The 25,617-nt window shown below is 44.4% G+C and overlaps 1 protein-coding gene across 2 annotated transcripts in view; it reads right to left on the bottom strand.

Annotated features, from left to right (window-relative positions):
• Positions 1-25,617, bottom strand: part of ARHGAP15 (Rho GTPase activating protein 15) — a 634,574-nt gene that overhangs the window by 314,436 nt on the left and 294,521 nt on the right. For both annotated transcript variants that reach the window (XM_054972327.1, XM_054972328.1), the window contains exon 8: positions 10,056-10,154. In XM_054972327.1, the coding sequence (XP_054828302.1) occupies positions 10,056-10,154 (99 nt within the window). The remainder of the gene's footprint in view (positions 1-10,055; positions 10,155-25,617) is intronic.

Genomic DNA, 25,617 nt, shown 5'->3' with positions numbered 1-25,617 from the left:
CCTCTTTAAAATTTTCAGAAAAAGTTGGTGTTTCCCCTATCTCTAGAGGATAATTTAGGGTGGTTACCACCTTTTTCAGAAGCCTCTGAAAATAATCTGGTTGGAAAAGCCCAGTTGAATTATCTGTGTTGTCAGGCTCCTCCCCAACCACTCTCCCTCTTTCATTCTGTGTGAATGTGGGAACTTTGGCGGAGTGGTAGAGGTGGACATCTCTGTCCCTCTGCTCTTGCCGTCTTTAAGGACTTTCTAGAAGGTAGTGCATTTTTGAAGCACTTATGACACAATTGGTCTCCCTCAGAGAGGGATGAGAGGGACGATTCCGAAGAATATGGTGCTGTGGAGGGGGAGGAGCTTTGTCTGTGAGGTCATTTGATTTCCCTGGAGTCCTGCCCAGCTGCTGAGATTCCTCCCCCGATCTTTCCTCAGTAAGCTCCCTTCTCTCCTCCATATCAAGTTGAAGAAGGTTTGAATTGGGGTCCGAAGGCTGAGGGGAGGTTACTCAGGCTGGTCTCCCAGCCTGCATCATCCAATCAATAGGGTGCTGTCTTTAAAAGGCAGGAAAATATGGCACGCTCATCATACTGGCTGCCCCCATGGTTGCCGGTGTTCCTGAAAAGGCGCTTGGAACTTATCAGCAAGGAGGCCCACCTGCCAAAAAAACCCTCAAATCTGGTGTGTTGGCCCACCCGACAGGCATTGAGTGAGGTTGGCCATTGGAAAGGCAATCAATCCTGCCCATGTGGCTGAATCTGCCTGTTGGGGGGGGGGGGGATGTGCACCCAGCCTTAATCCCTCATTGCTGCCTTCTCGCCCTTCTCCTGTCTCACAGACACCTCTATATCTGATCATAGTATGGGCAAGGTCGTTCCAGTCAGGGAGGTATCCGAAACCTCTGAAGTTCCTGACCCTTCGCCTGCTTGTGTTGCAGGGAATGTGGCTTCCAGCTGCTGTTCCCCTTTGCCCGACAGGGAGGGTTTATACCTCATGCAGTCTTTTTTCTATATAGATCCAGGCCCTTGGATCTTTTTTGAAGGAATGTTATCCATCAATATAGGGATCTGGTCGTCTGACAAGAGGATTATTCTCCTCCATTTGAATAGGTAGAGCTAGGCTCTAACATCCTCCTGGAGCGGCAGGACTGTTCAAACTAGAGGGGCTCCAGCGCACAGCCCCAGGAAAGCACACACACAAAATCTGCATAGCCCTGCTTGGAGTGAGAGGAGGCATGGCCTAAACCAGTCTGGATGCCTTCCCCCAGTGAAGGAGAATGTCTACTCAGAGCATAGCTTTCATTTATTGGGGATTTTTAAAAAACCAAGTATAATAATGTTTTAATGTCATAATAATATAATGACAAGATTACTTTGTATTGTGGTTACATGGATTTCTTTTAGGTTTTCAAAGATTAGCTATCTATGCTTTTGGGGTAAAAAGTTCTGTGTTTGAGGTTTTCTGTGCTAACACTGCACGTGTGCAATGTTGGGTTTCCTTTCATTTCTCTTTTGTTTTGTTTTTCTACTGCTAATGCTGGGGGTCTCTGGCTGTCATAATACCATATAATCGAAACCTAATAATGTGATGGGGCATGTGTGTAATTTTTTTTAAAGGGGTGGTGGAGATGTGATAGCACAGATGACACTGACTGTGATGGTAATGATGATATCTGCACCTCACCACATAATCCTCTTTATTTCATGGCTTTGCAGGAAAAAAAGCCAGCACAACACAGAACGCACATTGGGATTAAAAGTGGTGTGCAGAAAGGTAGGTGATCAAAACAAATCTGTTCCTTGAGAAGCAAATACTCAAAAAGAGAGGGGTAAATCATCCATGTGAAAAAGGCTATAATGCCAAAATATAATTTAAATAATGTTCTTGAAGAATTTAAAGACCACGTAAAAACAGATTTGCATTACTAAATTCAATTGATCATGAACTGGCAGAACTGTGGGCTGAAACCAGAGATATTATCAAGGAAGAATGAATAGAGACTATTCCTGTAGCCAAAAGAAAGGAGACACCTAGATGGTTGACTGATGTAACTTAAAATTGCCAAAGAGACAAGAAGTGAAAGTAAAAGGTGATAGAAATAGAATCAAAATTATAAATACAGCTTTTCAGCAACCTGCATGTGGAGACAAAACAGCCCACTCGGTTGCTGGTAAAAGCAGCGCACGCCTGGGCTGCAATTTGCCTCTTCGGAAGGAGGAGGAGACAGCCCAGTTTCCCGGGCATCTGGGAATTTGGTGGGGGGCGGAGACTGCAGCCTGTTCAGGAGGCTCTGCTTCCCCCGGCCGCAGTCTTTCTCAAACTCTTGGAGAGGCAGGACGTGTGCCAGCTTTGGCTGAGTGAGGGAGGTGGCGGTGGCGGTGGCCTCGGTGGTGGCAGCCTCAGCAACAGCGGCCTCAGCAGCATGCATGGAGGCAGCGGAGCCTGCCACGGAGAGCCCAGAGGCACTAGGAGTGCCTTTTTGCCTGCAGCGGCTGCCGCCGCTGCAGAGGAAGAAGCTGTTGCGAGCGGTGGCTTCGACCTGAGAGGCTGCAGGGCAGTCACCCACGGCTGGGCTGTGCGCTGTTTGGCACGCTTTCCCCCCTGGGCGCTGCAGGGCCTGGGGGGAACAGCAGCAGTGGCAGATCGCCTGTTTGGCCTTCTGGCAGGCCTTCTGCGTGCTCGTCTGGGTGTTGTGGGCCTTGCATTTGGCTTTGGGGGGCTTCCAGGTGTCAGACAGCAGTAGTAGCAGGGGGTTTCTGGGGGGCCTTTGGTTCGTCAGGCCCATTTTGGTGCAGTATTTGAGTGGCTATCGGGGGTAAAGTTTGGGGGTCCTAAGCCTGTTCTGGGGTAGAGTGTGTAGTTGGTTACCCTCCCTCCCATCGCTCATGTGTACCGCACATGTTATTCCCTGCAACAGCCATTTTGTATTCAGGAGGCCATTTTGTGGTGGGTGGCCATTTTGGGTTTGGGGGCCTGTAGGCGACTGCCCCCCTTCCCCCGCCCTTTTGGTACCACTTGATTACTAAGGATGGAGGTTTATTGTTCTGTTGGCTAGCCTTGAAGCTATTGCTATCCTTGGTACTATCTGACTGGTAAACTAGTGGGCCTGCCTGGAACCTATTACTTCCCTTTATACTATCTGATTAGTGAAGTTGGTGGTACACCTTTTTTTGGGCAAGACAATTATGCCACCCAAGAAGGGTAGGGGCCCTTCAAAGGGCAAGCAACCCTGTAAGAAGACTTCTGCTAGGGGGCTTCCTCCTGCTTTGTCCTTGTCGGAAGAGGATGAAGCTGATGTTAGTTAGTAGGAGATTATGAGGTGCTTGGCTGCTTTGGAATAGGCTAAGGGGGTGCCTGGGCCTGCCTTGGAAGAGGCCAATTAGGAAGGCGTCCAGGGATGTGATTAATAGGGAAATATTAATGAGACGTTCTGCTCTTGAAGGTGCGGTTGGCTCTGCATCAGGGGAAAGCAGCAGTCATTGTGTGGATCCTGGTTGAGGTCCTGAGATGCCCATGGTGGATTTGGAACAGAAATGCTCTGAGGAGACGCCCCCAGTGGCGGTGGCAGTCAACCCCATGGATACAGGGGGTAAGGACGACACACCTTACACAGATCAATCCTGGCCATGGGGACATGTGGGCCAGGGGGCAGCTTTTGGGGTGCAGGGTAACATCGGTCAAGGGATAGCATTCGGGGTTCAGGGAACAACTCCAGCCTCTGGCCTGCAATTTCCAGCTATGTGGCCGTCTGTTGGTCAGGCCCCCTGGGCCAGTCAAGGGATGGAAGCAACCCCTTTGACTTTGGTTGCATATTCCCCATGGGGTGGAGGAGTTACAATGTATCTGTGCTACTCTGCCGGATGGGCTGGCATTTGGGCCTGCTATCCAAATCAATTCTGTGGCTATAGCAATGTGCCATTCCATGCTCTCCCTTTCAGGGATACAGCTCTTCCCCTGGGTGACCATCTAATACAGGCCACGAGGGATAAGATCCTTAGGGGGAAGTATGTTGATGTCTTCTCTCTCCTCTTCTGGGAGTTGGAGAAAAAGGACAAGGATGAATTGGATGATAGGGATAAGGAGAGATTGAAACGTAGGCATGTTGATCGGACCTGGGCCAATTGGCTGCCTGGTTTTCTTATATATGCGGGTGTCCTGGCAAGGGCACAGCCCCAGTATGCAGCACCTTTGTTTCAGTATTTAGATATCATTTACAAGGGATATACTGGCTTCTTGGGTGCAGTACGATGAGGAGTTCAGGATCAGGGTGGCCTTAAATCCTGGCCTCCCTTGGGACCGTATTCACTAGCAGTTTTGGCTGCAGGTGATGTCCCCAGCAAAGCCAAGTGTTGGGGACTGGTCAGATAGTGGCCACCTTGTGCAACGATCTTCCTCGGCCATGGTTTCCCGCTATACAGCAGGGTAGCAGGTTCAACCCCAGCTGCTCTGCTGGGACTTCGTCTTCAAAAAAGTGTGTTTTAAGTAGTCCTGTAGGTTCAAGCACAAATGCCCATCCTGTACAGGGCCACACCTCCATAGTGCCTGCCCCAAGGTCAGACATGGAGGGGGAAATAAGAAACCCAGGGGCGGAGGCACAGGGGGCTAACAGTTGGCTGGAAAAGGGTCCCAGCCCGGTAAAGCGGAGGGTACTTGAACGCCTGTTTCGTTTGTACCCTAGGAGGCAGGACACTCTTTTTCTGTTAAATGGGTTTATGTTCGGTTTTAGGATCCCAGTTCAGGGACTGCATTCAAGTTTTATGTCAGATAATTTATGTTCCGTTGTGAGTAAGGAGGACCTAGTTTGTTCAAAGATTGCTAAGGAGTGTTCAGAAGGCAGGGTCTTGGGCCCCTTTAGTACACCCCCAGTCCCCAATTTGGGAGTTTCTCCCTTGGGGGTGATCCCCAAGAAGGCGTCAGGGGAGACTTTGAGCTCTTGGGGTTTTCCTTTGAGGGGAAGTTCTACTTGGATCGAGCCTTTCCAATGGGTTGTTCCATTTATTGCACTGCCTTTGAGCGCTTCAGCTCCTTTCTGGAATGGGAATTGAGGTGCGGGTCGCATTGCTGCGACACAGCACATTATTTAGATGACTTTTTGATGGTGGGGGCAATTGGATCTGGACAATGCGCCCAGCTGCTGGCCACCTTTATCGAGCTTTTGGAGGAGCTGGGGGTCCCTTTGGTGCACGAGAAAATGGAAGGCCTGTCCCAGGTGCTGACATTTTTGGGCATAGAATTGGACACGGTTCACCAATTCTTTAGGCTTCCCCAAGGGAAGGTGGATGACCTTAGGGCCAGGCTCCAGGAGTTTCTGAGCAAGCATAAGGTTTCACTCTTGGAACTCCCGCAGCTGGTGGGCCATTTGAATTTCGCCTGTAAGGCGATTGCCCCAGGTAGGGCTTGCTTGAGGCAGCTTTGTGATGCTATGTCATCACTGCATGCCCCTCATCACCACCTTCGTGTTGGTAAAGATATGCAAGAGGATCTGAAGGTTTGGGCCAATTTCCTCAAGCATTATAATGGGGTGACTTTCTGGAGGGAGGACCTGCTGCTTGAAGCTGAATTGCAGGTCACCTCTGATGCTTCTGGCTCCACTGGGTTCAGGATGTATTTCCAAAGGCACTGGTGCACTGAGCAGTGACTGCCTGATTGGTGGGCCATGGGTCTGGATCGGGACTTGACCTTTTTGGAATTTTTTCCCATATTGGTGGCAGTTCACCTGTGGGGCAAGGAGTTGGCCAACCACTCTGTCCACTTTTGATGCGACAATCAAGCCGTGGTGCATGTGGTCAACTCCTTGACTTCTCGATCAGCAAGGGTTATGAGGCTAGTGCGTGCCTTTACATTGCTTTGCCTCCGGCGGAACATTTTATTTAAGGCTGGACACATTCCTGGAGTCAATAATGGAGTGGTGGATGCTTTGTCCTGCCAACAGATAGAGCGGTTTTGGCAACTTGCCCTGGAGGCTGAGCTGGAACCCACGCGGATTCCTCAGGAATTATGGCTGCTTGGGAGGCAGAAGTACTCAGAGCTATCCAGCTCGCCATGGCCCCCAGCACGTGGAGGGCCTACATAAGAGTGCTAGGACAGCTGGAGGGGTTCAGGCGGGAGGTCAGACTGCAGCAGTGGCCTATCCCAGTAAATCATATCATGCACTTTTGTGTGCATCAAAAAGGGTGTGGTTTAGCTGTTAAGACAATAAAGCGGCAGTTGGCTGCCTTGGCCTTTGTCAGCAAGGACCGGGGGTTGCCTGAGGCCACGGGCAATATGGGCAACTTCCAAGTGAGAAAGATGCTGGAAGGGTGGTCTAGGGAAGCCCAGACCCCAGAGAACCCATTTCACCTGAGGTGCTTCAGGGTCTTTGTGCTGCTTGGGCATATATCTGTAATTCTGGTTTTGAAGCCAGGTTATTTCATACAGCAGCATTAACAGCCCTTTGGGGGGCTCTATGAGTTAGTAAACTGGTAGTTCATTCTGGTACAGACATGTCAGGTCGAGCCCTTATGGCATGTGATGTTAAATTTGAAGGGGATGGGGTATCTCTCTTGATCCACAAGTCCAAGACTGATCAGGGGCAGAGGGAGGTGACCGTCAACTTGGAGACCTGTTCTGATTTAGTTATGTCCGGTTTGGGCCATGCGTAGGTATTTGAGGGTTTGAGGGGAGGAACAGGGGATATTATTCAGGCATGAGGATGGTCGACCTTTGACCTGTTAGCAGTTTTGGGCAGTGACTTCGAGGGCCCTGGCCAAATTGGGTTTAGTGGGCATCACATTCAGCACCCATTCCTTTCAGATTGGGGCGGCGTCAACGGCTGGGTCCCCCGTTCAAATGATTCAGCACGTTGGTAGGTGGAAGTCCTCCGCTTACTGATCATATGTGAGACCTTTGCAGTTTTGAGTGTGTTACTAATTGGTTTTTCCATAGGTGCTGTGTCGCACCGAGTGAAGAAAATAATTCTGATCTGTGGGCAAAGTATGGTCTTTTGGGCGGCCCATCAAGTGAGGAGGACATGGATCGGGTCCCAGCTTGGTTTGAGCGAATGGGCTTCCGTTGAATGGCAAGGCCAGTGTGGCCTTCGGTGGCAGGACCTGTTGACCTTATTTTGGGACTGGAGTGGTCCTCAGCCTATAGTGGTCATTCACCTTGGGGCGGGATGACTTGGGGCTTGTTCAAGGCAGGGCCTTGTCTATACAGGCTAAACTTGACCTGCAGGAGATAGGGTGTTGCTGGCCGGGCACACTGATCATGTGGTCAGCAATGTTGCCTAGATGTGTTTGGCGGGAGGCTGAGAATTGGCAGGCTATTGAGAGAGCACAAATGAAGGCCAATCGGGCCATTCAGAAAGCACTTGGGGAGGGTTGGGTATTTATTTACCCCACCCCAGGATCAGGGCCAAATTTGCCAATCTTTATAGAGGTGATGGGGTACACTTGTCCATAACGGGCAATGAAATTTTCCTGGACGATTTGTGGCAAGGGCTGTGGTTGGCTTTAAGCCACTTGTGGGGTGCTAGGGCCTAAGCAGAGGCTTGGCCCTGGCGTTGGCAGGAAAGAATGGGAGAATAGGGAATAGAACCAAACAATGGCCCATAGACTGGAAATGCTCAATATACATTTGAGTCCTGAACAAAGGAGATGCCAAAGATTGCAGCAACTCTTGGATCATCACATTAATTTCCCACGCAAGCAAAGTGATGCTTAAAGTTCTACAACAAAGACTCTTACCATACAGATGGAATAAGAAATACCAAACATTCAGAAGAGGAATATGGTCTAGAGATCATATTGCAAATTTATAATGGTTAATGGTGCATACTTGTTGTTCCAGTATTACAATAAAAAGATATATGTAAGAATTTACATACATGCACAAAGGATTTACATACATGCACAAAGAATGCATGTAAGGATTTACTCATTCCATAGGGATGAACAGACATATGGTACCACCTTTTCTTCCATGTAAATCACTCCTCAGAACTCTCCATTTCTAGGTGGTCTCTGACTGATCTGCTCAATCCCTATTTCCAACTTTAAGTACATTTTTACAGCATTTGCCCTCTATTAGAGTAGAAGTTCATATCAAGCTATGCAACTCTGTAAGATGCCCATTATTCTGCTGGCATGGTATATATACATGATTACAAGAATGATAAATTAATGAGGAAGCCATTGTGAAGAAAACTCCATGCATTAACTGATGGCAAATGAAAACAATATAAAGAAAGTTAGATAAGCTCCCATCCTAGTATGGTATTGGGTACAACAGTAGCAGATAGCCCACAAGTAAATCAAGAAATTAGATCTCCCTTTGAGTAATGTCCTCTCTGGGTGAATTCCCCAGCATAGTTCAGAACTTGGTTTGGCAAAGTGAGCCTTTCTACAGAATAAAAAATCTAAAACCATTTCATTTTTTCTTTGAGTACAATGTTAACATTTGGAGACCCTATTATACTGTCAGAGAAATTATCAGGAGTATGATGGAGTACGATGGACTGGCTTCCAGTCTGAGACCTCTGGAGTCCCCTTGACTACTTATATGTTTGTGGTTGTGGTGGCTTAGGGAGAGATCTCATGTTCCAAGGCTCCAGGTTCCAGCAACTTTTAGAAACATTTGGTTTCTAGGGAACTAGATGTCTATACTAAAGGTGTTAACTATGCCATTAAAACTATGTTTTCCAATACCCCTAATGCATGGGATATTGACTCACAACATTTAAGATACCTGCTTCCTGTTATCAGAACAAGAGGTGAATGGCAAGGAGTGAAGGACATCTTCTTCAGATCAAATTACAATTCAAGACAAAGAAGAATTCTCTGTGCTATTATGGTCTCTGTGGGTTGGGGGTAAGTATCTTAAGCTGCTGTGGTTTGTATTTTAAATAAGGAAATTAAGAAATTTGGTGTTGTCATTGGCTTGCTGTAGCAAAAGGGAAAAGCATTACTATTTAGTGATAGGGTTGCCAGGTGCCCGCTAGTGGCTGTTAATCTCCCAGGGATTCCTGCCTTTGCCCCGCCAATCACTGCAATCTGTGGGAGGAGGTTGGACTCCAGAGATTGCCCACCATCAGCAGAAAGCTCAAAGTAATGGCCGGTGCAACTAGAAGCAACAGCATCATGTGAGGGCCAAAATTGGCTCTAAACATAGCAAAATGGTATGCTTTGGGCCGTTTCTTAAAGAATTGACCTTAGCACAATGATTTTGCTTCCAGTCGCACCTGAAGGAGGGGACTAGTAGTAAATGCCTCCTGTGCCTCCTCCACCAGTTGCCAAGGGGACTTGGCAATCTTATTTAGTGCCATTCCCATACTTTCACTTTCAAAGTGTTTTCCAATTCTTATTTTATTCAATAGTCTCACTATCAGTTCTATAAAAGAGGTATATAGATCACACATTAAAATGTCAACAGACTAGTTTCAGCAAGATCTAATGAAAAATGCAGCAAAGGGTGACTTTTCTTATAACCCCATATCTTGCACAAATAGTCCTAGCATAATTAGGAGAGAAGATATGTAGAATTTATAAAATGTATGGTGAAAATCACAGTGAGGGGGGATGCCTAAACCAGTTTGGGAGGGGCAAATAAAATGGCTGTCATAAAATACAACCTTACTTCAGAGAGAAGTAACAATAATTGGTTAAAAAAGAATATTTGCTAAGTCTGGCAAATAAGTAATATGAAAATGCATAAAAGAGTCATACGTATTAATAGTCCTATCCAAGATTATATACTGTAGGCTGCATAAACAGAAAATGCAAAAATTCATTAGTTATTAAGCGCTTGTGTGCTTTTACAACCCACAGTAAACTAGCCTGTTTGAAATTTCACAGCAATAAATGCAGTATTCTGTTTTAGGATATAATCAAATAGCATTTTAGTCTAGCAACCCTACTTATCTGACACTTTAAAAAATTCGATACATTTACATATTATTATATTGATTGAAGGGAGGGGGCTTTTTACTTAGTTTTCTACTCTAAAACCCCCACAAATGTTTAAGCATGCAACAGTGTGAAAGAGTACATCTTAATTAATAAAGGTAACAACCTTCCAAAACTACATACCATGTTTTCAATTGCATTTTTGATAGCATAGAACCAGTCCAGTATGATGAAGTCTTGATCTAACTGAAGGAGGAACTCGTTTCCTGACGTCGTTGTGATCTGAATAGCAATGGGAAATTACAAATAAGTACATTATAAGATATACATGTTTATTTTTATGTAATTTATAACTAGGGTTGCCGGGTCCAGGTTGGGAAATTCCTAGAGATTTGGGGGTAGGGCCTGGAAAAGGCGGGATTTGGGGAGGGGGCGTCAGAATGGTATAATGACATAGAGTCCACCCTTCAAAGCAGTTATTTTCTCCAGGGGAACTGATGTCTGTCACCAGGAGATCAATTGTAATTCCAGGAGATCCCAGCAACCATCTGGAGGCTGGCAACCCTATTTATAACACATCATCTCCTGTAACTTACCATTGTTTTCTCTGAATGCTATTAATTCTTTCACAGAATGTTGTGTTTTCAGAGTTGCCAAGAGAGTTGCCAACTTTAATAGAGGTTTCATGTATGGAAATAAGCAGCTGAAACTTATCGTATGATGTAGGTAAATAAGGTCACCTGGTAAATAACATCCATTAAACTTCTATTAAAGGAACAGGCCTCCTTTTTCTTCAAGTAGTCGACACCCCTATGCAAATTACAGCTGAGTTTTAAAGCTTTCTTTTACATAAATAGTAGCAAATTCACGTAGACATAGAAGTAAACACATTCTGAAAAGAGTAAACCTAAGTAGTAAATGGCAAATGGCCTTTTAGCTTCTCAGTTCAGGCCTTCCTGCATGACTGTTTCAGTTTCCTCAGCGCCGTTTTCAATCTGCCCATGGCAAGCCCTAGCTGTAGCTGAACGGACTGAGTTAGTTATATCCACTCTGCTGTTCTCGGCTAAAATCATTCCTAATTAAGGTTTTTTGGGGGGGAGAAGGACTGTGCATGTGATTAAAGTGGCCACTGGTTTGCCCCTAAAGCAAAATTTAAAGGCTCCTGCTCAAGCAGAACATCTCATACACTTTGAGGGAAGCAAAAAGGATGTTGATTCTGCTAGACATATTTGCCTCACAGTTTTCCTTTAGTGATAATCATTGTTCAGTCCAGGACCATGCTAATCATGTCTCATATTCCCACCTAGGACCCACAGAAAACTTTTATGCAATAATTAATAGTAAAGAAGAGCTAAGCAGTTGATATGATGGCTATCGAGTTAGAAGACGTGGGTTTCAATCCTCAAAACTAGAGATTCCATTCCACAGATGGGGGTGGGGGATTCCCTGCTCCCACCTTTCTCCCCCTGCCATCATTCACCTGGCTGGCAGGGGAAAAGGTGGGGAACAGGCCTCCTGGGTGCGCTCCTGGGGCCAGCACGACGCCATCATCACACCACACTGAGAGCAGTCCCATACTTCGCAGTGGGTGATTCAGGCCCCAAACGGGCTGAATTCAGCATGCTGTAAAGTGCATACACACTCCCCTGCCTTGCGCAATAACGTCACTTCCAGGAAGTGACATCATCGTCCCATCGTGGGGCCGAGAAACATGCCAGGATCAAGAATAAGGTAAGTGCAAGGTTCCCCACCTCTTGCCGGGAGGGTAAGGGGACCAGGCAACCCTTCTCGAAACTCAAGAAACTATTAAAAACTCATGCATGACAGAGACTAAAGGTTGTGGTCTGTTACACAACAGGATGCTGCCCTTCCATTTTACCCAGCTGCTTTCTCTACCCCACAGAAGCCACCCAGAACAGCAGCATGACGTATTGTATGGGGAGCAATACCAAGAAGAATCATTTGTGCAAACTCAATTCACAGAATCACTGGATCCACCCAATGCTGACAACTATTGTACAGCCATTTACAACTACAACTATTACATTATATTTAAAATCGGATAGTACTGATCCATGTGAAAAGCACTTCTAGTCAGTCAAGGGATCACTTGATTTCAGGAAACCTGAGATGGGGGGGGGCATCCCTGGTATAAGGATAATGTGCTGTGGTGCAAACACTTATAAATTTATACTTCCCCAGTTCACTTCAGGTGTTTTGATCCTCTTCTGATATAATTTTTTTTCATTTATATATTTGGTGCTTTGTAGAATCTAATATTTTTTTTCTGTCAACAGACTCATTTTTTAATCAATTATCAATCCATTTCTTTTCAACCTGTCATCTCTCTTGTCAAATATTAGGCCGGTTTTATTGATTGATCACAATCCATCCCATCTTGAGAAAAGCTTACAGAAAAGGAAGAGTAAGTAATAGTTACAGCTTAAACTGGAACGTATAATTAGATCTTTTTGAGTGGTGGAAGCCCAGGACCTAGAGACAGCTCCATACTAAAAAGTTTTTGTACTCCTTTTGCTATGCTATTATTCTAAAATTCCTACAACTTGTCATTTAATAGTAAATAATAGCATACTCTTGTATTCCTATGCATACTAATTTATTTGTATACCCTGCTTTTCTCCCCAACGGGGACCCAAAAGAAACTTACCACATTGTTCTCTCCTCTCCATTTTATCCTCGCAACAACAGCCCTGTAAAGTAGGTAAGACTGAGCAAGAGTGACTGGCCCAAGCTCACCCTGTAATCTTTCATAGCAGAGAGCTGGCATTTGAACCTGGGTCTCCCTGATCCTTCCTATATCTTAACCACCATACCACACTGTGCCAAAGCACACTGAATACAGTGGGATTTATGTCCAGATAAACATACAAACATTGGATCTTTCTTGACAAATGAATGATCCTTAAAAAGCACAATTCAGAATTCCACACACGATGTTCCCAAGAAGTAAACAGCGACTCCACCCTACTCAATTATTTTAACTTCCAAAATAACTGCCTGTGTGTAAGTCTTAAAACAGCTGCTGATTATAGCAGGAGCCACAGATGTAAATTGTGGGTGGGTGGTGGCTTAACAAAAAATATCCATTATAATATATGAAACAATTATGTATGGAAATAGAGGACATCTTTATACTTTATGGGTGTGATGCTCTGGAATAAGGGATGTGGAAACTGTCGTGTGTGTCCTTGATTCAAGCACGGTATTACATCAGGTGACATTCGAAGCAGGGAAAGTCTAAGCGGAGTTACATCCTTCTAAGCCTGTTGCTTTAGAAGAGTATAACTTTGCTTAGGATGGCACTGTGACTGATGGAATCTCTCTCTAACATGCTTCAGTGTGAGACATTTTTAGAGGTGTGTGTGTGTGTGTGTGTGTGTGTGTGAAATGTTTTATATAACATTGCAAATGCATTAATGTGCACATGGATTAGATGAAACACAATGGTCAATCCAATCTAGCTCATCTCAATACAAAAACAAACCACTACTTACATTAGTACAAGAAACAATATTTTCAAAGTAAAAGCAACACACATAATTACAGCGACCTGATTTTGAAGGCTTAAGAAGGAAGCAACATAGTTCACTCTTCCGTTGAGTAAATTTGAGCTTTATTAAAATACAAGTATTTTCGCATTGCATAAACATTTGTACCCTTATGATATGTAAAAGAGATACTTCAGTGCTAACAAGACCAAAGCAACATTCATTTTGAAACTATCTTTGTCTTAATGTGCTGTTTGTAATAATCATATATAATCGGTGATGTATGAATATATCAGCAAAAGTACATCATAGAATAGGGAGAAGTGAATTCATTCAAAATCCTCTCTGTTTGAGATACAGTTCAAGGCCCTTTCTCTGTAATCTTCAGAGTTACTAGACAGTTTCAAGAAGACTGCTACTGCTCTCTACAGTTTAAATGCATTCACTTCTTAATTATAGTCAGTAATTGACTTTGTTCTGCTCTGTCCCAGACATTCAGAGGAAAGCGGTTCCAAAGGCTTTGGCTTGGTGAATTACATTAAATGGTAGGTTTTCTAGCCCACTTTTAAATATTTCTTACTTAGAATTCCTGATTAAGAGTTCTTGGAAGGGATTCTTAAAACCATATTTTCACTTCGAACAATAACATTTTTAAAACCTTTCGGAAAAGACTGCAGGGAAAGAAATGCCAGATTTGGCTCAAAGGTTTGAACAATCTACAATTGCAGGCCTAAATAATGTATAACTAAAAACAAGCATCAATAGCTCCATATTAAATAATTTTGCACTTATCAAGCCAGGCCGAAGTAAGCACAAGGACTATATAAATATCAAAGAGAACATGCAAAACTCTCTCAGCAAAAGAAGCTGCCCTCCATGTTGCCTTTAATTCTATTCTTATTTAATATCCACAAAATTATCCAGCCCTTAAGAGCAATTCATTTTTCAAGGCACCCGTTCTGAGAGATGAATACCATTTTAGAGTGATAGTACTTACTATCGAAAGTACTATTAGTACTAACTATTGAAAATATTAAACGATGGCTAAAGCAATGAATGACTTTCCTAGTTCTCTAACTTTCATTTAGGCAGGTGGTTATTAGTCAAGGTTCCTGTGTCTTCCTTCAGTCTCTGCCACTGACTCACAGTATCTAGGGGGGGAAGGCTTATATCACTGGGCTGGACCCTGATTTCTACTGTCTGAAAGGGCCCAAAACAGTTAATAAAAGAGTACTGATATCTAGCTTATATAAGCAGATATAAAGGTATTCATGAGCTGACATTAAATAATTGCTACATATCTCTAAACTGGATTCAAGTTTTTAGTATTGCTCAGATTTAGATTTGTGTTCCTTGCCAATGTCTGCAATTTCATTAATTTTGCATCTGGCCCTGGATCCCTCCCCCCAATACACACACCAATAGGACTCATAGCATGGGAAGAAGAAGGTAGAATGTATTGGGCTATGGATAATGGAACACAACATGGAAGCAGAGTAATTCTGTGACTATACTCCAGGTGACATTCCCTGTTCTTATCTACTCACCTCTGCTTCTTTCTTTCAAAGAAGGAGAACAGTAAAGTAAGTTAGGAGAAATTTAGTTAAACCATACATTAACCAGAATAAATCTGCTTCCCTCAATTAATTTCAGTGAAGCACTTTCTGTCTTCATTTTTTCCATTCCATTTTCAATTTGAAACAGGAGGGAAAGAACCAGGACCGCAATCAGAGAAAGCAGTGAGCCCTGACATCCTTGCCTTTGCACAACTGGCATTAGGGGTGCCATTCCCCCGCCTGGGGTGAGGAATCCCCTGCTCCCACCCTCCACCCCTGCCCCCACTTACCTGGCTGGGAGGGCACACTTCCTGAGGCGCACCCCAGGGTGGTACAGTGTACCCCTGGGTGGTGTGGCGCACTCCCGTGTCCACAGGGGCCCAATTCAGGTCAAATCACACCCCACAACAGGCCTGATTTTGGCCTGATTCATCCCCCTGGTGAGCAAAGGAGCACTCCCAGGCCACCCCTTGATCTGTGCAATGATGTCAGTTCCCAGAAGTGATGTCATCTCGCAAGCTGGGAGTGTGCACATGTGGACAGCGAGGTGTGCTGGATCCTTGATCTCCCGCTGGGAGAGTCAGGGGACCTAGCAACCCTAACTGGCACTGGCACCCGCCAGGTGGGGCCTGGAGTTCTCCCAGAATTACAATTGATCTCCAGACTACAGAGAAGAGTTCTAGAAATGGATAAGATAGAATGTGCCCCACTCCCGACACACACAGCAATTTCTGAATGGTAACAAAAATTATATGCAACTCTCCCCCCTGCCCCCAAACCTACAACCAATTTGCATATATTTGTTTACTTTTAGTGGGTAGCAAAACACACCCATCTCAGCTATTTATTTTTAGTGAGTTCCTAGAAAAGGGGCAGGCGAATGGCATGGGCAGCCATGCTGCCCTTTGCCTGCCCTGCAGGACAGGGGGTGTGCGGCAAGCCGGCCACCCCCTGTCCTACAGGGCAGGCGAAAGGCAGCGCGGGGGGCTGCGAGGCTGCCTACGCTGCTGCCCGCGTGCTCCGGCAGCTGGCAGCTGCTCCCGGTGCCCCCTCCATGGCGGCACCGGGGGCAGACTACCCCCCGGTTATCAAGCCAAGCTCCAAAGAGGCTTGGAAGTTATCACTGCAATGAAGAAATGGCCACTATGATGGGTTTTTAAAGAAATTATTCTGGTGAGGGAATCAGGAAGAACAATTTGCTATATTCCTAGAGTCCATGTCTGCAGAAATAGCTTCGAAAAACCGTTTAGAAGGAGCTTTTGTCTCAGCTGCTGTTTTCCTTCCTCCATCTCCCTTATAATTTGGTAAATATGTGGAAGTGTGGGAAAGAGGGGGAGGAGGGAAACTGGCAGCTGAGACTGCTATCACTGAGCCATTTTGAGAAGAGGTGAAATCCAATGTGGGGAGGGGCTGAGCTTGGGTTGAAATGCTTCAGAGATTTCCAAACTGGAAAAGTTATATGGCAATCCTGGGCAGAGTTGCTCCAGTCTTAAATCCTTTATTTCAATGGGTTTAGACTGGAGCAATTAAGCATAGGATTGCACTGTTAGTTTCCCCCTATTTTTGAAATTATTCTCTATCCCTCCTTATTTGGTGTAATTTATTTTATTGTATGGAAGAGCAAAATATTAATAAGGGCTCTGAAGCCCTGTTCTCTTGCCCCTGGAAATCCTGCTTAGGCCCCACCTTGGCGCTGAGATTTTATATCACCAGGTCTTTCTCTATTTACCTTCATACATTTGCTTGAAGACTTAAGAGCTAGACACCTGATTTAAATGCAACAGACCCATTTCTTCCTCAGAACCAATTTTTGTACTTCCTATTGCACATATGGAATTGTAGAGGATTCACAGACCAGTCCATGTTTCTATTAAAAGAAGGTATAAAGAAAAGGTGCTGGATTATATCCAAGCTTCTCCTTCCATGAACTAAAAGGGCGCTTCTGTTTGTGCAATATCTGCTGATTCCCCTTCCACCTGCAGACTAGAGTTGCCAGCCATCAGGTGGGGCCTGGAAATCTCTCACAATGGCTGCTTTGGAGGGTACAGCCTACAATGTTGAGGTTGCCAGCTCCAGCTTGGGAAATTCCTGGAGATGGGGGGGGGGGGGGTGAGCCTGGAGAGTTTGGGGAGGGGTGGGACCTCAGCAGAGTATAATGCCATAGAGTCCTTCCTCCAAATCCACCATTTTCTCCAGGGAAACTGATCCCCAGCTACCACCTGGAGGTTGGCAAACCTAGCCCTTATATTCTGCCAGCCCCAAGTTCCACCCCCAAATCTCTAGGGATTTCCCAAAGCAGAGCTGGCAACCCTACTGCAGACCCACACCACTTCACAAGCTTTCCTGAGGGTTCCCAGACCCTCAGAAATATCTTTTTAAGAGGCTGCAACAGGAAGTAGGAAAGGTCCATTCTGTGTGCTTCTCTTTGCTTGCAGTTCTTTGGACCTGATCCATAAAATTCCACATTGTTCATTTTTCTTAGGAAGTTTGACAATCAGATTTGGCCTTACTTTGCCATGTAAAAAAAATCCAAGGATAAATAAATAAATAACTCAGGACTCTTTCACAGCAACTTGTCTTTGACAAGACTATAATTTTTCTGTTTTAAAACAAGTTAGAAAAAAGAATTTTTCTTTACATATCATAGCTACTTAAACTGCCAGTTAAAAATAAATGCATGCAACAGTGATTGTAGCAAAACTTGTCCACACCCTTTATGAACAGAAATGGAATCTAATTAATATAACATGTTTAGGGCACATAGTTGTTTGATTAATTTGGATTTGAAACTCCATAGTCATTTAATTAATTTGGTTTGAATTACATTTGAATGGAATTAAAATATAAACAGTGATTGTCAGAAACATGACAAAAGAATGTAATACTGATCGCCACTTTGGGGTCAGGAAGGAATTTTCCTTCAGGCCAGATTGGCCAGGGATCCTGGAGATTTTTTGCATTCCTGTGGGTATAGAACCGGGGTAACGGATGGAGGAGGGGGGATAGCTGTGAATTTCCTTCGTTGTGCCAGGGGCTGGACTAGATGACCCTTGAGATCCCTTCCAGCTCTGTGTTTCTATGTTGTTGGACATAATTTCACCAATAACTTAGGGCCAAACTACAAGTGAAGAATGACACGTGAACGGCAAGTGTATTCCTCCCTGTTCACTTGCCCTCCACTTGCTCTCCACTCGATCCACTTGCCGTTCAAGTGTCATTCATCACTTATAGCTTGGCCCTTATTCTCCTGGCTATGTTCATGAATGAATGAGTGAGTGAATGAATGAATGAATGGGGTGGGATGGGGAAAACCATCAAGTATTAAGAATATACATGGTGTTGTATATAAGGATGTTGATTTTAATATTCTGCATGTGTAAATAAACGCATACTAAGCCCACCCACCTTTGGCTGGGATATAAAGGCCCAGAGATCTTTGTTCCTGCTCATTTCTGACTCTGACTCTTGAAAGGTTACACTCTGGGAATCTTGTTGGTCTCTAAGGTGCCACTGCAGACCCATAAGGCTACCTGCCTAAACTATCCACGTTCTATGTATATCCCATTCAGCTGTGGGGGTGGTTCCCCCCCCTTCTATTTCATAATATGATCTAGTGTAGGGAATGAGGAGTGTTAAGTTACTTAGAGTATTCAAAGGTGTTTATGCCCACCAAAGAAATGACATTATCAGACAGAATATCTGCCTCAGATTACAGCTGGATGCTGGTAAGTGGTAACCTCCAATAATTCATTCTGACATGTCCAACATAAATGACATAAAAAAAAGTGAGGCAGAAGGATCTCTCTGAAGAAAAACATCCTTAGCTAGGCTTTCAAGAAATGCCGCTAGTTAAAACATTTTGTGAGAATGTATCTGCCTTGTATCCCCCCACGTTACTAGATGTTAAGTAAATATATGCTCATTGTCAAAAAAAAAATGTTGCTTTGGCAACTCTCGTATTAAAATGCATTTGTAACCCCCCATCTGTCAAGAAAGTTTTGAAAAGTTTGTTTACTTTGGAAAGCAGCCTGATCCAGGGTTATCCCAGCAAACAATGATAGCAGTCTTCAGAAGTTGTGAGAGGAACAAGTCACTAGGGATCCATTTTTGTTTTAATTGGCACACACAAACACTTTTCTGGTCTGTCAAGAAGATCAAGCTAATACGCATGGAGGGTGTTATATTCTCAGCTTTTGGGAGTACGGAGGCTCCCTTTATTTAAGTAATTTAAACGATAGACTGCAAAAACTTTGCAAGTCAGAAAAAAATGTTTTATATTTTCATGGGGAATATTTGTTTTAAGGAACAGAAAATGTTCTACATATCTAAAGATGTTGAACCTTATGTTATAATTAACCTGCTTCTTCTGACTCTGTGTAAAAATTGTTAAAAATTCACATGCTGCTAAATAAAACAGCCAACAAATATTGCCTGCTTTTTTGCGACTTTCCTCGCAGTTAAAAAATGGGAGGGGATTTGTATCCAGATGTTTACAAGATATGTTTTCAGTGCATTTTGCCATGATTGATTTGCATGTACATTTGCAGGAAATCTCAGTGGTGCCATCATATCAAAACAACCTGCCTATGAAAGCAATTTGTTATTTAATGGAAAGAAAACAAATGCTCACGCTATATGCACCAGAAGATCTCAAGTGGGTTTAGCGTTCCAAGAGCTAGGGTCAAACTCACAAAGAAGAACATTTCCTTAATTGAAATTGAGTTGTACCTTTGATTCTTGAATCATTTTCTTGTGTGTGCTTATATACCACTGACACATACAACATAATATCCTTTGAAGTGGAATTTGAATTCCGGAGCAAATGAATATGTTTTAGGGACACGTGGACTCACAGATTTAAGAGTGTGCCATGCTATAACTCCTGAATTGCACCAGTCCAAGAGAAAGTACTAATATTGGTTCTGCTTTGCATGTAAGCAGCCTGGAATAAGGAGTGGTCTTTCACCCCTTGCTAATAGGTACACTGTGCATTCTTGCAATAAGGGCAGTAGTACAGAACACAGATTCAGATTTTAACAAAAAACAGGGTATAATCATTTGTGTTTCTGCTCCATTCACATAGAGAGTAGCGGACTTAGATTAACAAAAAAAGGTATCTATGGATGAGTGGTGCTGCTGAGCCCCCTCCTCAGTCCATTGATTGAGGCATATCCAGGATCTCCTTCCTTGCTCACTTCCAGTATCAGGGTTAAGTAGTGAGCAAAGTCACCAGGATTAAATAAGGGATTCAGGTCATAGAAGGAGGGAAGTTTCAATGCTCCTTCCCCACATTTTCCTTCTTTGACCATCACTATTTGCTTTATGTAAACAGGAACGTGTGACTACGAGCATCAATGAGATCTCATTTAGGTAGAATGCACAGGGGAAGGAGAAAGAGGGTGGGGCTTCCTAAGTTTCTATTGCATTAACATAACAGGAGTTTTGGTGATGGCACAGCATTTCCATTTGCAGGAGAGGGGAGTTCTATTTTAGCTGATTCCCCCCCTCCCACTGTAGACCCCTATGATGCCCCCACCACAGTGTCTCTATTGTAGTGACAGTTGGGAAGTTGCCTGTAGCACACCCAACAATTCACTGGATAAAGTGGGTGCGAATGGTATAGAAACACCAACTGAAAGAGTGACTGCCTTTGTAAAGAACAAGGACTTAGCAGGCAGGTGGACATTCTGCTTCCCAAACGGAGTTTTCTGCTTCCCAAATTTCTTCAATATGGTCAAGCAACAACAGAGAAATTAATTATCAAAAAGTCAGTAGCTTCTTTTCATCACACTGCCCGGAATGCACTGGGAAGGAAAAAACGGCCCAGGACAAGGTCCTGCTGCCCCTGGTCCACCCTGGCCCCATCCTTATACAAGGCTCACAGTGGCAGGGCTGCAAATGAGGATACAAGACAACTTCTTCTATATGAACCCAGTTTCTGGAATGCCCTGGAGATAAGAGAGGCTGGCCATGGCCATAGATCTCTGGAGGAGGGGGAAAGATTCCTGGGATGATTTACCAGAATCTGTACTGTATCCAAAATGAATCCAGGCTATGCTCTTTAAGTGCCATTAGGCATAGGCCAACTGCAATCACTTTTCTTTGGCAAAAATCCTGACAGTGACTTCACAATGCCTATGTGTATTTTTGGCGCTCAGAAATCATAATTCTGATCTTTCGGTGTCAGGCCTGGCCACTTCTGCATGTGAACAGGCACTGTGGGCAGAGTACTTAATCCAGAACCATCAACATTTTTTGTATATTGGATCTAAGTTTAACCACCTGTAGCCATTGCTTGTTAAAGCAGGGAGATCCTTGTGGGAGAAGATACACATTTAAATGAGAGCTTATGGAGATGTGAATGCGGTTTGAGCTTGCTCTGGTTTTATACCCAGGGGCTCCTCTTCCTGATACTCCACTGCTAAGTGATTAAGACAAAAGTGGCCTATCTCACAGTGACTGGAGAGTACTTTATTCTCCAAGAGAAAGGTAGGGTTGCCAGTCCCCTGCTGGGGGCAGGGATCCTCTGCTCCCACCCTCCACCCCGGCTTACCTGGCTGGTGGGGGAGGCATGGGCCTCCTGGGGGCATGCTCCCAAGTGGCACAGTGTACTCCCACAAGCCTGATCCAGCCTGGATCAGGCCCAATTGGTCCAGCTCAGGCCCAAATTGGCCTGGAATGGGCCACTGTGGAGCAAGGGAGTGCTTCTGCATGCTGCAGCAGCCCATTCCAGGCCAATCTAGGCCCAAATCAGCCCGGAGTAGGCTGCTGTAGAATGCAGGAGCACTGCCGTGCTTCGCAGCAGCACGATCTGGGCCCAATTTGGGTCCAATCTGGCCCAATTCAAGCCCAATCCGCCCCCCCCCCAGAGCACAGGAGCGCTCCTGAGGCAGCTGTGGCCCACACGATGACATCACTTCCCAGAAGTGCCTGAGGAACAGAAGATAAGGTAGGTGCTGGGTCCCCCACCTCCTGCTGGGAGGACAGGGGGACCTGGCAACCCTAGAGAAGGATGGTAAGGACATGGCGGCAGCAATGAAGCAGCCAGCTGGTGACTGCAGCATATACCAGTGTTTGATTTGTTGGTATGCTAAAGCCAGAAGATGCATTATAAAAAGAGAGCTCAAACCATAATCACAGTTTCATGATCCTACTTTTAATGTATGCCGTCTCCTCTTATAATCTCCTACAATCTCTTAAGACATTTCAGGTAAATTATATCTGCTACTCTTGTCAGATCTCTCTCCTAAGCCCTGAAAGTGAAGAAGAGACCTTGATGAGGAAAATAGGAAGGGGGAAATTACATACATATAAATAATCCAAGCCTCTCCATGTGCCCTTAAATGTTAGACTATGATCAAGGGGACTTGCTTCCAAGCGTACAGGACTGAAGACTTAATTTATCCATCTCATAATACCTTTTTGATCAATCATCCTTGAAAATATCAATTAAGAAACTTTATACCTTGGATTACGCTCAAGCATTCTGTCAACTTTACATCATTGTTATCCATTAAACACCAACATTTTAATAAACAACGCACTCAATCACAAATATATGTAATTCCCTACCTTCTCTTCAAGAATATTGTTTTCCATGACAAATTTTAAACCAAATAGCATGTTTTGATGAATTATATACTGTACAGCTCCCCACATATGTCAAACCTATCAAAAGTCACTGGAGATAATGATCTTGACACTTGATGGAGCATTCAGAAGACCAGCAAATTTGAGGAGATTTTTTACCACCAAGAACATTTTAAAAAATGGCCAGTTGAATTGATTGTTAATCCAAACCCATTTAGTTTACATTAGGTTGAAGTTGTTGGGAGGTTTTACTGCTATTGGAGGTATCTTAATACCAGAGACTTTGCCCCAGTTGAAAAAGGGAAGGAAGCTCATTTTAATAACACACTGGAGTGCAGCTGTACAAACAAACTATTATATAGAAAGATGTATTTAAAGAATTCACTTTTGAATACGACAACTACAGCAGGAGGGTGGCGATGATGAAAAAAGAGAAATAAGAGGACAAGCTTTGGAGAACTCAGTGACCCAACCATCTCATGAGAATATATTTGTAAAGTTAATCTATAGGTAAACTTACCACTATGGGTAAAGGAAGATTCTGCTCTTGGTACTTAATTAGCAGAGCAGTCCTAAGCAGAGTTCTACCATTCTATACCGCTGACTTCAGACAACTTAGAAGGAAGTAGCTCTGCTTCAGATGGCACTGTTAGTCACAAATGTCTGAAAATGCTAAATATGTTGCTATAACTGTCTGTATTTGGTTGGGATCACAAGTGTTTATGAAACATGTAGGAATTGCTTTGTTTTGACTTGCACTAATGAGAAGAACACCTGTTAACTTCAGAACAGTACCGAATTATCTGCAACGGATTCAGGTGAGGGTGTTTTCTTTTTTTTTGCATGCCTGTGCATCACTTTCTTCCAACACAACGAGATGTTTATACAGAAATATAGCTAAAAGAAGAACAGCAGTTTGAACACCCTCCAGCTAATCCAGATAAGAACAGGATTCAGAAATCTGTTGAGACTTAATGCACTAATTTAATAAAGCAAGCAAATAATGTTGCTTTTTAAAAAATACAAAAAATCCTGCTATTGGATTAGAGTTAAGACTCAAGCTTTCTGAATTAATGGTGAAGCCCACAGCAATTCTCAGAGTACCACTAGGAGATGGAGCCCAGTGTTTTTAGGCAGGTCAAGTGACAGAGTTCAGCAGTGTCTGATGTTCTAGGGAAAGCAGCCCGGAAGTTTTTAAAAGACGGGAGGCGGGGGGGGGGGGGGGGGTCCAGTGCCCTATACAAAACTGTTAATCCTGCTACGCTTAAAAAAAAAGTGTGAGGAATATAAAACAAATCAATTGTTCCTTTCTGGCAATTGTGGGCTTATAAACCACCTATAAAAAGGGGGAGGGGTATCGAGCACCTAGTAGGCCACAATATATGGCTGGTGTTGGTTTAATGTCAGAGGTTGTGCAGGTGGCCTGTTACAAGCAGGCTCTGTTACATTAATAACTTTATCTAGGTTTGGGAAGGATGTTTTTCTCCCAGGTCAGTTAAACTAGCAACATTAGTGATGGTGTGCCTGAACAACACTGTCTATAGCTTGGTCTGCTTGCTAAAGTAATATTTCCTTCTCAGGCATTTAGCTTTGATGTGTTTTGGTAGTCATATCTTGTGACCAAAACGATGTGTAATGAATGGGGCAGGAGTGATAACTATGAAGGTAGTAACTACATGGCCTTTCGGAGAGACAGCAGTGACTGTAAATATGAGACTTCTCAATTGCATATGTATAGGATGAAGAGGCCCCTTGGCTCTCACTTTTTTCTCAAAATAGCTGGACAGTAAAACTAGTTCAGCTTAGGGTTGCCAGGTCCCTTCACTCTCCGAGCAGGAGACTGGGATGCTGGCTCTTACCTCTCCTCCATCCTCTCTTCTCCCTCACTTGCATGCGTGAAGTGCGCGCTCCCAGGTGGTGTGATGACATCAGTTCCGAGAAGTGACATCATCATGTGGGGTCAAAGGGCAGCCTGGGAGTGCTCCCTTGCTCGCCAAAGAACTGAATCACCCCCCACGGGGCCTGATTTGGCCAAAAACAGGCTTGCTGGGGGCACGGCAGTGTGCCGTGATGCTCAGGGGTGTGCCACGCTACCAAGGGGGGTGCCCCGGGGGCTCGATAAGTAGGGGCAGGGAGTAGAAGGTGGGACCAGGGGATCCCCCGCCCCAGGCTGGGGAATGGCAAGCCTAGTTCAGCTCCCACTGAAACTTCTCATGACTGCAGGAGATGTAAGGGATATGTCAAGGCAAAATCAGCATGAAGAACTGGGAAGGAGGAACCACTTCACTTATTCTCTGATTGGGGCTGTGGCAAGGAGCACCACTGGGAGCATAGGGGAGGCAGAGATTTGCCAACTGTGGCCTAGATGCAGAGCACTGGCAATGGAGTGAAGATGGGAAAAGTCTCCCCTGTCTCCCCTTCCCCCACTGCAGTGTATTGAGACCCCAAATTATATTCCTAGGATCAAGGGACCATTAAGAACAATGCAGGGGTCTGCAGTGGGGGTCTGCAGTGAGAGACAAGAAATAGTGAAAATTGCCTTCCTCTCCTCTGCCAACAGAAGTGTCATAGTGTTGGCAAGACAGCACTTTTGGATCCAACTCAGTACTTAGTAAAGTGCTTTGCAAGCCTGATAGACTGTTCTTGATCAATGAAATGGCTGGAGCAGTACCCCTTACAGCTTCCAAACAAAATATGCCACATTACAGGTGCTGCAATGATGAGGGGAAATCACCTTCCCGTCCAGTGAGAAAAGCTGCCAAGAGAAGAGAGATGATTTAACTTGATTGAGCATCATTGATGCAGCACCCCATTCTCTAGTGTATTTTGCTTCTGAGGCTTTTAAAATCAACTCAGGGGAGTCTGGTGACAGACCAGCTGCTTGAGGGAAAGGAAGGAAGGCCAGGAAACTCCATAAACTCCTTTTGTGAACTCTTCCACCGGATCCAGCCCAATACGTAGTAGGTGTAAAATATTTATGCTTCTTCTAAGATCAAAATTTCTTTGATTTTGAGTCCCAGGCCAAATACAGTATTCAGCCTTTGCTATTATTTGTACAGAAACTAAAAGATTAAATGATTTCTCATGTAA

The sequence above is a fragment of the Eublepharis macularius genome, chromosome 2 (assembly GCF_028583425.1).
Source record: "Eublepharis macularius isolate TG4126 chromosome 2, MPM_Emac_v1.0, whole genome shotgun sequence".
Lineage (NCBI taxonomy): Eukaryota > Metazoa > Chordata > Lepidosauria > Squamata > Eublepharidae > Eublepharis > Eublepharis macularius.
This window is presented reverse-complemented; position numbering and strand designations above follow the sequence as displayed.